Source organism: Sebastes umbrosus, chromosome 17 (assembly GCF_015220745.1).
Source record: "Sebastes umbrosus isolate fSebUmb1 chromosome 17, fSebUmb1.pri, whole genome shotgun sequence".
NCBI classification, from domain to species: Eukaryota; Metazoa; Chordata; class Actinopteri; order Perciformes; family Sebastidae; genus Sebastes; species Sebastes umbrosus.
In genome coordinates, this window is record NC_051285.1 from 1,788,067 (window position 1) to 1,800,278 (window position 12,212).

Sequence of the window (12,212 nt, forward strand, 5' to 3'; positions counted from 1 at the left end):
TATAATGTATATATATTTATATACTATATAAGTATGTATATACTTATAATATATATATATATATACTGTATAAGTATATATACTTATATATATATAACATATATATTTTTTAATATATATATAATATAATATATATATAATATATATATTTTTAATATACATATATAATATAATATATATATTTTTTAATATATATATAATATAATATATATATATATTTATATACTATATAAGTATGTATATATTTATAATATATATATATATATATTTATATACTGTATAAGTATATATATACATATATATATATATATATGTATATATATATATATATGTATATATGTATATATTATAATATTATTATTGAGTAAGGATTTTATTTTGTATAGTTTAAGCCCCGCCCACCCGTTGGCCGCGTCAGCCGGAAACACGTCACAGCACTGAGGGTAAAGATGCTTCTAACTGCCGTTCCACTGTGACTTTAACATTAAGTTGTAAATGTACTCTGTGGCAAACTTTAGCCACACCTAGATCCTGTCCCCATTTACACAGACACACACAAAAAAAAAAAAAAAAATAACACAAAAAAAAAAAAAAAGCAAAAGCTTCTTTTCTCTTTTTTGTTTTTTCTTGCTGGGTGCGTTTGTTTGTGTGACGGCTCGTCCCCGGCGGTGTGTAACCGGAGAGAGGGGCCTCTCAGAGAGGGAATGCAGGACTGCAAATGGAGCACAATGCAATACAGGTAACAAAAATATAATATCCTTAATAAATATCGATTAATATCACCTATAATCGGCTGGTTTTAACACATATCGACGCGGGGAATATTCTCACCGTGTGTCGCTGTGAATTCAATCCGGATTCTACCGTTTCTATTCCATTCCAGTGTGTCGTATTGATTGTTTTTCCTCCTTCATATTTCACCAAAGCACGGAGAGTTGCTCTGACTGCAATTACAACTTTATTAACTTTTTTTTCAGCTTGTAAAATAATATATTAGTGTGTTATTTTTTACATTTAAAAAGGGGGAACAATCGTGTGTGACACCGAAAAGCTGCTATCGCCTTTAAAAAAAAAAAAAAAAAAAATAATATTAATTTTAATGATTAATTTCTTTGTGTGTGTCGACAAGCTTCTCCTCCTTTTTTACCAACCCCCACACCCAGCAACACTACTAACACATCATACAATATAATGCAAACAGCAGGAAACTTTTAAACCTTAACTACTGCCTCATTCTGAACAAACTAGCAGACATTTTGTCCATTTCTGCACCTAAACATGCATTCATTTCACTCTGCTAGGAGCAGCAGTGTTATAATAGGAAGCATATTGATATTATTATCATCAAATCCCCTCCCCGACATTTTGTCTGCAGCGTAATTGCCACAGTTTAAGCAGGAATGTTAATATTGTGTGTGTTAATCAGAGAAAGGGGAGTTTCTCTTTTTGTTTGGAGAGAAACCTTTTCAGCTGGTGCTTGTGTCGAAATGAATTATTTTTCATGTGTATTTTTAATTATAATATATTTATTTATTGCAGTGTTGAGTGAATAACAGGAAATATACCCAAGGTCAATATTTATTTTATTTATTTATAATCTAAAGCAGGAGATGTTTTATTATTAATATTCGTCGGTGTGTTTTTTTTTGTTTTTTTTACCCCCCTCCCTTCTCTCTTCTCTTCCTTCCTGAAAACTGTAAAAAAAAAAAATATCTCACTGCATTATTCCCAGAAATATCACGAGAACTGACGCAGGCAAAGGGGGGCAGCAGATTAAAGGGTTTCCATTTTAAATTCTTGTTTATATTCACATTTTTCTAGAGCTGCTCTCTCACTGCTCACGTTTTATATTATGTGGCTTTTTATTTTCCTGTCTGCTGCTGCTGCTTTTTAAGCCCTGCCTCGTTTCCACCGCTAGTAGGCTGGAGGGAAGCTCTGCTTCGAGCTGGAACCTCCCCCAGGGCCACAACTAAAAGCATATAACTCTAACCTATAGTACATAATAGTATGTTTATGATACTCACACGATGGCAGTACTTATCATATGTTCTCTACTATAATTTAAGTTAAATATATGTATAATATATTCTTTCTTTGGCTTTCTGCAAACAAAGCTGGCTTGATCTCAACTTTGTTGGTATTTTTTACTTGCTTTTTCCTGTATATATATATATATATATATATTATATTAATTGTTAATCATTTTATATATATATATATATATATATATATTATATTAATTGTTAATCATTTTATATATATATATATATATATATATATAAATGAAATATATATTATATATTAATATATATATATATATTATTATATATTAAAATATATAATTGTACTACAACTAGTGCTCAAAGGATTTATAGATTAGTTGGTGAACAGGAAGTAAATCTGCAACAATTTTATAATCGATTAATAATTTTTTTAAATGGTCTTTTTCCTGCTTGTATATCTATAGATAGTGTGTATATATATATATATATATATTATATTAATTGTTAATCATTTTATATATATATATAAATGAAATATATATTATATATTAATATATATATATATATATTATTATATATTAAAATATTAAAATATATAATTGTACTACAACTAGTGCGCAAAGGATTTATAGATTAGTTGGTGAGCAGGAAGTAAATCTGCAACAATTTTATAATCGATTAATAATTTTTTTAAATTATCTTTTTCCTGCTTGTATATCTATAGATAATGTGTGTGTGTGTGTGTATATATATATATATAACTGTACTACAACTAGTGCTCAAAGGATTTATAGATTAGTTGGTGAACAGGAAGTAAATCTGCAACAGTTGTATAATTGATTAATCATGTTTTTTTAAAGCAAAAATGCCAAAATTTGTGAGCTAAATAGTGAATCTATTTTAGTTTGCTATTGTCTACTTCCTTGTTTGTCCTACTTGTATACCTACACATAACTAAACCTCAGACTATTGATCAATCAGTTAATGGGCATATATATATATAGATTATTTTGTGAACAGGAAGTAAATCTGCAACAATTTTATTATCAATTTAATCTTATTTTTAAGCAAAATTGCCATTATCTTGTTCCTGCTTGTCAGATGTGAGCGACATATTTAATATATTGTCTGTTTCCTTGTTTGTCCTGCTTGTATACCTACACATAAGTAGACCTCAGACTATTGATCGATCAGTTGATGAAAAGGAAGTAAATCTTCAACAATTTTATAATCAATTTATTATTTTTTAAAGCAAAAATGCCAGAATTATCTTGTTCCAGCGTGTCAAATGTGAGCTAAATATTGAATATATCCTTGTTGTCTGTTTACTTGTCTGTCCTGCTCGTATACCTACACATAACTAGACTTCAAACTATTGATCGATTAGTTGGTGAACAGGAAGTAAATCTGCAAAAATGATATAATCGATTAATACTTTTTTTTTTAAAGCAAAAATGCCAAAATGATCTTGTTCCTGCTTGTTCCCTCTCTTCTTCCTTGCTGAAAACTGTGTAAAAAAATTTTTTTTTTTAGACTGCTGCATTCTCACTGCTCACGTTTTATATTATGTGGCTTTTTATTTTCCTGTCTGCTGCTGCTGCTTTTTAAGCCCTGCCTCGTTTCCACCGCTAGTAGGCTGGAGGGAAGCTCTGCTTCAAGCTGGAACCTCCCCCAGGGCCACAAAAAAAAAAGCATATAACACTAACCTATAGTATATAATAGTATGTTTATGATACTCACTCGATGGCAGTACTTATCATATGATCTCTACTATAATTTAAGTTAAATATATGTATAATATATTCTTTCTTTGGCTTTCTGCAAACAAAGCTGGCTTGATCTCACTTTGTTGGTATTTTTCCTGCTTGTATATCTATAGATAATATATATTATATAATATATAACTGTACTACAACTAGTGCTCAAAGGATTTATAGATTAGTTGATGAACAGGATGTAAATCTGCAACAATTTTATAATCGATTAATCATTTTTTAAAGTAAAAATGCCCAAATTGTGTTGTTCCAGCAGGTCAGATGTGAGCTAAATAGTGAGTTTATCCTATTTTTTTGCCATTTATTTCCTTGTCTGTCCTGCTCATATACCTAAACATAACTAGACTTTAAACTATTGATCAATTAGTTGGACAGGAAGTTAATCTGCAACAATTTATATTAGTTTGTTATCATCTACTTCCTTGTTTGTCCTGCTCATATACCTATACATAACTAGACCTCAGACTATTGATCGATCAGTTGATTTAACAGGAAGTAAATCTGCAACATATTTATAATTGATTAATCATTTTTTAAAGCAAAAATGTCAAAATTATCTTGTTCACGCGTGTCAAATGTGAGTCTAATAGTGAAAGTATTTTAGTTTGTTGTAGTCTATTTCCTTGTTTGTCTAGCTTGTGTACCTACACATAACTAGACCTCAAACTATTGATCGATCAGTTGGACAGGAAGTAAATCTGCAACAATTTTGTAATCGATTAATTATTTTTAAAGGCAGAAATGCTAAAATTATCTTGTTCCAGCGGGTCAAATGGGAGCTAAATAGTTCATTTATATTAGTTTGTTGTTGTTTCTTTCCTTGTCTGTCTTGCTCATATACCTAAACATAGACCTCAAGCTATTGATCAATCAATCAGTTGATGAACAGGAAGTTAATCTGCAACAATTTTTGTAATCGATTAATAATTTTTTTAAGCAAAAATGCCAAAATTTGTGTGTCAAATGTGAACTTAATAGTGAATTTATATTAGTTTGTTGTTGTCTCTTTCCTTGTTTGTCCTGCTCATACACCTATACATAACTAGACTTCAAACTATTGATCAATTAGTTGGACAGGAAGTAAATCTGCAACAGTTTTAGAATCAATTAATCAATTTTTTAAAGCAAAAATGCCAAAATGATCTTGTTCCAGCGTGTCAAATGTGAGATAAACAATGAATTTATCTTTGTAGTTTCTTCCCTTGTTTGTCCTGCTCATATACCTACACATAACTAGACCTCAGCCTATTGATCGATCAGTTGTTTGACAGGAAATACATCTGCAACATTTATTAAGCAACATTATCTGATTCCAGCTTCTAAAAATGTAAATATTTGCTTGTTATCTCACTCCTCAATGATAGTAAATTGAATATTTCTTATGTTTTGGACTGTCGGTTAGACAAACTTGACATTTTATAGACCGAATGATTAGTGGAGAATGTAACCACCAGATTAATCCATCATTAAAGTAAGCATGTTGCAGCTCTGTTGTTTTAATCTGCCTCAGTGGTATTCATTATTCTGAAGTAATACTTTAACATTATTTAAATATATATATATTATTCTTCGTCTTTGTCCTGTTTAGTATTCCTCTATAGCTATTACTTCTTATTCTTACTTTATTATAGTCTTTCCTATATTATATAAAGTATAATAGTACTTTAAAACATCTAAATTGTCTCACCAGTGTTCCTGGAGGGGTTCCCAGTGTTCTTTAGAGACCAATTAATCTCTCTTTATGGTATCCATTTTTCAAAGTTACCACCATAATATAAATAAATAATATAAAGAAAATAATAAAATAAGATAAAATCAGAACTACAGACAGTATCATATATATATATATATATATGATACTGTCTGTAGTTCTGATTTTATCTTATTTTATTATTTTCTTTTCTTGTTCATACATAATTATATTCCTTTACATATCATATTGAGCATAAGAATCCTTAAAATTAATATATGGGTTTAAAATAGTCTGTCGACAAGTGGTTTAATATTCCTATAATAATCAGTGATGGGCTATTATTGTGTCTGTAGTACTCGATATTGTCTTAATCTCCCTCCTATTGTAATGTATCGTGTCTAATGCTCCTTAAATAAACCATCAAACCATCTTTATAGTATTCTTAGTCCTATATAATGTTCCTTGAATATGTCTATAATATACATATCATCATTATCATGTGTGATTTATAATCTAACTTTTCTCTTTGTCCGAGAAAATGGTTTTAATGTTCCTTTTTATTATTCATCTAATGTCCAATAATCCTCTAATGTCTAATTATATTCCTCCTCGTATTGTATCAAGTATAATAGGTCAGAAATAAACCTATAATTTTCCTCTATAGTGGCTCACAGGAATCAGTGGAGACTTTATCTGACTTATAATCCTATTATATTGCTATAATATTACTTACAAATATCTATAAAATACCAGTAGGAGCAAATGTTGTGCCCGTGGAGCTTAATAGTGATTTTATCTGACTTTATTTTACTCAATCTCCTTCTTTGTACTCAACATATTCCCTTATATAATCCTTTAATACCCTAGGTTTAGGTTAATACTGTCTGTACTACTCTGTCTCTCTCTCATATTATAACAAAATACCTATAATATTCCTTAAATATATAGCTGCAATTTTCATATACAGATTTTATCTAACTTTTGTTTTATTCTTTCTCCTTTTAAATTCATATCGTCGTATACAAATAAGTGTTAAATACTCCTTCAGGGGCTGATACTTTGTTTATAGCACTCAATACTGTTCAGTCTTACTAATTATGTTACTCCTTGTATAATAATCCTTAAAAACATCTATAATATTCCTCTATTTGCTCGCAACATACATTATATTAAAGGTCCCATATCATGCTCATTTTCAGGTTCATACTTGTATTTTGTGTTTCTACTAGAACATGTTTACATGCTGTAATGTTAAAAAAAAACTTTATTTTTCTCATACTGTCTGTCTGAATATACCTGTATTCACCCTCTGTCTGAAACGCTCCGTTTTAGCGCATTTCAACGGAATTGCGTTGCTAGGCAACGGTGTGGGTCCATTTTTACTTCCTGTCAGCTGATGTTATTCACACACACTGCAACAGGAAATAAACTGGGACACGTTTAGGATGTTTACCTTTAAAACCTTGTAATGGTCTAAATATTGTATATTTGTGACATCACAAATGGACAGAAAAAACGGCTTGTTTCAAACACACAATTTCTGAATGCGGGCTGTGTGTGTGTTTCTCCGTATATTAAACGTTTTGATAGTTTAACAGTATTTTTTATAGCACTTAAACCTGCTTTATAATTTAAAAAAACCTGAAAATCTCACTTTTTACAATATGGGACCTTTAATGTATGTTGAAAATTAAACAAATATAATTTTATTTACAAAACATTATACAAATTAATTGTGATATATAAGAAATTAATTGATTCAGAAATGAAACTTTACCAAACATTAAAACATTCACTAACCAAGTATCAAGAAGGACTTAGTTTTTCTTGTGCAACAAGAAGTTTTTGTTTTTAGCAGGGCGATAAAAGTATCTCCTTTTAATCCGTCGTCATTTTGACAGAATCACAAAGACAAGAACACAAAAGAGAAATAGCTAAACCAAGGGGCTAAATGCCATTGTTGTTGTTAAACACGATATATCGTGGCTGGATTATTTACACGACATTACTATTTTCATGTTTTTATTACTGCAAAACCGGTATTCCGTGACACCCCTAGCGTAGATAGTGATTTTATTGCGGCAATTCAGGCTTTAAGAGACGCAGACAGCATCTAATACTGCCTCTAGAGTACTCAGTAGGGATTTTATCAAACTTAATATTTATAATTTGTACTAGGGCTGGGCAATATATCGATATTATATTGATATGAGACTACATATAATCTTAGATTTTGTCGTATATATATTTTCCTGGTTTTAAAGGCTGCATTACAGTAAAGTGATGTAATTGTTTTGCCTTTGTTCACGTAGCCATTATGTCCACAATCTCATTATGTAAATATCTTTGTGAAAGCCTGTGAAGGTATTTCGTCAAAAAATATTGCGATATTTAATATATATCGCCCCTGCCCTAGTTTGTACATAAAAAGCTATTTGTATTTCTGTGACTCAATATTGAATTTTTAGGGCGTTATGTGTCTGTGTTAGTTTATATTACGTAATCACTCATGTATCACTAAAATACATCTGTAATATGGATAACACAAAACAAAACGAAATAAATAAAAAATAAATGCATAAATAAAATAATAAATATATGACAAATAAATGCAAAATAAATTAATAAATAAATGCAAAAATAAATAATTAAAATAATAAATATATAACAAATAAATGCAAAATAAATTAATAAATAAATGCAAAAATAAATAAATAAAATAATAATTATATAACAAATAAAGGCAAAATAATTAATAAATAAATGCAAAAATAAATAAATGATTTAAAATGTATTAAAATAAATAAATAATAAATGAAAAATATATATGGAATGTACCCCTGGAGTTTACAGTGAATATTTAATTATTATTTAGTGTCTTTATAATATTCCTTGCAGTATGTTCAAACTTTATAATCTTAAAATCATGCTGTATCAGGTTTATATTGTGTCTAAGATGCCCTTCAGTGATCTTTATTCTCATTGTATCGTGATAACAGTCCACAGGGACTGTTGTGTTTTATTTAATCTTCCTGTGGTTTCTTTCAGTTTCAGTTCCTCTAGCAGGATATAGAGTTAGAGTTTGACATTCAACAGTGACCTTGTCTGTTTTAGTCGTCTTCTCTCTTCCTGATGTGTCACCGTAATACTTCTTTTAATACAAATATCAAGTTCCTATTGGGACTCAGAAGGCCTCTAAGTGCTTGTCTCGCTTGACGTTGTTTTTAATGGGTGTTTTTTGGTGTCGTACAGTTTTTCCCCACAGGGCCTTTTAAAGTCTGTCTGTGATACTCTACGGTGACGTAATCACATATTGTGACTGCATTATGTTATGTGGTGGCTTTTTTTTTAATTGCAGTGGTGTTAACGTCTCTGTTTATAGCCGATATGTATATTTTCCGCTGTGACATTTATTCAGTATCTTTCTAAAAATTGATCCTGGGCCTGCTGCAGCTGGTCTGCAGAGCTCCGGCAGGGGGGGGAGGTTCCGCCTGTGGTGGGTTCTGGGTATTGGGTGGGGGAGGGTGTGCTGGGTGGGGTGGGGGTTGTGGATGATCAACACAGGAGGGAGAATTTGAGAATATTCTGCATTTAGGCAGCAGGCAGGAGAGAGCCTGACGAGCGGCTGGTTTTAGAAACGGAGTATTTCTGGTGCAGGAAAGAAAAGAAATATGTGCATTTATTTAGTCTTCACGTCTCATCTAGCAGGAGTAAATGGATAGCAGCTGCACAGCCGCTTACAGTACACTAGACCTTTTTATATTTTACGCTGAATGTGACCTCTGCCTGCTTTTAATTTAATTCACTTAATATAAAAACTGTTCAGCCGTGCTTCATTTAAACATTAGAGCTGCGACAATTAATCGATTAATTCATTAGTGGGATTGAAAGAAAATGAACCAGCCTGCAACTGATTTGATCAATTTAAGTCATTTTTGAAGCAAAAAACTCCCAAATATTATCTGGTTCCAGCTTCTCAAATAAGAGAATTTGCTGCTTTTCTCTGTTTCATATTATAGTAAACTGAATATCTTTGGGTTTTGGACTGTCGTTCTGATAAAACAAGACCTTTGAAGACGTCACTTTGGGAACTTCTGATGGCCATTTTGGAGAATAATCAAAGATTTTATAGACTGTTAATCGATTAATTGATACTGAAAATAAGCGTTAGTTGCCTCCCTACACACACACACATGTATATATATATATATAGATATAGATATATTTTATGTAGATATAATATGTATTTTATATTATATTATATATATATTATATATATTATATCTATATATTTTATATAGATATAATATATATTTTATATTATATACATATTTTATATATATATATTTTATTTATATATATATATATATATATATATATATTTCCGTTTAAGTGAAATGGAAATTCTATCATATTTTATATATATATATATCTTCATATTATCATATTATTCTATCATATTTATAATATAATTAAATATTTAGATAAGACTAGAGATTAAGCGATTATCGATTAATTTATTATATCCACAGAAAATGAATATTATTATATATAATATTTCATGCATAAATGCTAAATATTCTCCAGTTCCAGTTTCTAAAATGTGAGGATTTGTTGTTTTATATCATCGTAGATTGAATATATTATATATTGAATACAAACAAATGATTATTTTCACAAAAGATTGATCTGATCATTTTTTTTAATTTTTTTTTATTTTCATCACAAACAGACAAAAAAAACCCAAAAAGTAACATCTACAGACAGACTCACCAACATACAGAATAATAATAATACAAAAAAATAAATAAATAAATAAAATGTATTAATTTAATTTCTTGATTAGTCAATTGATTGTTTTGACTATAAAATGTCAGAAAATGGTGAAAAATAACCATCACAATTTCCCAAACCCTGAAATGACGTCTTTAAATGTCTTGTTTTGTCCGACCAAGAGTCAGAAACCTAAAGATATGAAGCGTTTACTCTCATAGAAGACAGCAAATATTCTCATTTGAGAAGCTAGAACCAGAAAGAAGTTTTGGTATTTTTGCTTAAAAATGACTTGAAAAGGACAAATCGTTTATTATAATAGCTGCCAATTAATTATCTTTTGATCTACTAGTCAATGAGTTGACTAATCGTTGCAGCTCTAAACTGAATATCTTTAGGTTTTGGACTGTTCGTTGGATAAAACAAGACTTTTGAAGATGCCACCTATAGTGCTCTATGAAATCATAAATCAAATCATTCAATAGTTAAAATAATCACATGATTAAAAAGTAATAACTGCCTTGTTTCAGCCGGTCACTGAGAGACATTTGTTTAATATTTGGGGTTCATTTGCAGTTTGTTTGTTGCAGCTGTGGAGCTGCATATTCTGTTTCACGTAAAGCCGCTGTAATTCAGTCTTTTCTCGCCTCTAACTCCAAACAGGGGGATTACAGAGGCTGCATGATGGATTCAATATCAGAAAGAGCAGCAGCATTGTCATGGCAGTGATGTTTTCTTTTTAGGGCTGTAAAATAAACTGGAGCATCGCGTCTGCTGTGTTGTACATGAAAAACAGCTTGTTTGTGCATTTAGATTTTTATCATCTTAAATCCATTTTAATATGTTCAAAAAGAAAGCAGGCGAGGCGTGGTACATCTTTGATATCTGATATTCATCATATCGCATTAAAGGATAAGTCTGGTGATATTCTGCATTTCAACAAATCCATGAAAGGACACAAAATAAAAAAACACACTGAATGAATCTACTAACAAAACCGCATGTATCTTATTCCTCTGTGCTATAGAGCTCCATTGTTGTCCGGAAACTATTAAAACACAACTCAGTGAGCCACTCTGTTGCACTGGGTGACGTGTCCCTTCATTACCATGAACACACACACTGTAGTTTATTTATTATTCCCACATACGTCGTCCTGCTGCCCCAAATACTCCTCACCAAATGTGCATTAATCCACAGCTGAAATTAGTCCTCAAATGCCCCTACTACTTCCTAAATCACTGAGCCTTTTCAAAAAAGTCTATGTTTGTGAGCCAATTTAAAGATTTATATCTAGACGGACTAACACACTGTTGCTTTGGGACTTTTCGTCGGTTCGACAATAAGAAAAATACAGAATATCACCAGCCTTATCTGTTAATACAGGGGTCTGCAACCTGCGGCTCCGGAGCCACATGCGTCTCTTTAGCTCCTCTCCAGTGGCTCCCTGTGGATTTATAAACATGGAAATGAATAACTGTTTTTTCTTTACATTTTCATTTTTATTTATCATTGTTGTAGGTCTATGGTACGACGGTACAACGGAGTATTAGGGCCACATTGAGGGAAAAATAATTCATCTGAGATTCCAATAATAAAGTCATAATATTATAAAGTGGTAATTTTGCGTGTTGTTTTCTTTTTTTTTTTCTGGTAAAGTTATGACTTTATTTTCGTAATATTACGACTTTTTTTCTCATAATATTATGACTTTATTCCTGTTATATTATGAATTTATTCTCATAATATTACGACTTTTTTTCTCATAATATTATGACTTTATTCCTGTTATATTATGAATTTATTCTCATAATATTACGACTTTTTTTCTCGTAGATTTATGACTTTATTCTCGTAATATTACAACTTTTTTTCTCGTTAAGTTATGAATTTATTCTTGTAATATTACGACTTTATTCTCGTAATATTACAACTTTTTTTCTCATAATATTATGACTTTATTCTCGT

General features: G+C 30.3%; 1 protein-coding gene across 1 annotated transcript in view; it reads left to right on the forward strand.

Annotated features, from left to right (window-relative positions):
• The first annotated feature begins 427 nt into the window (after nucleotides 1-427).
• The window catches only part of zgc:77151 (uncharacterized protein LOC337153 homolog), a 39,098-nt gene continuing 27,313 nt past the window's right edge, over nucleotides 428-12,212 (forward strand). Inside the window, exon 1 of the mRNA XM_037748744.1 lies at nucleotides 428-739. Coding sequence (XP_037604672.1) covers nucleotides 719-739 — 21 coding nt within the window. The 5' untranslated portion in view covers nucleotides 428-718. The remainder of the gene's footprint in view (nucleotides 740-12,212) is intronic.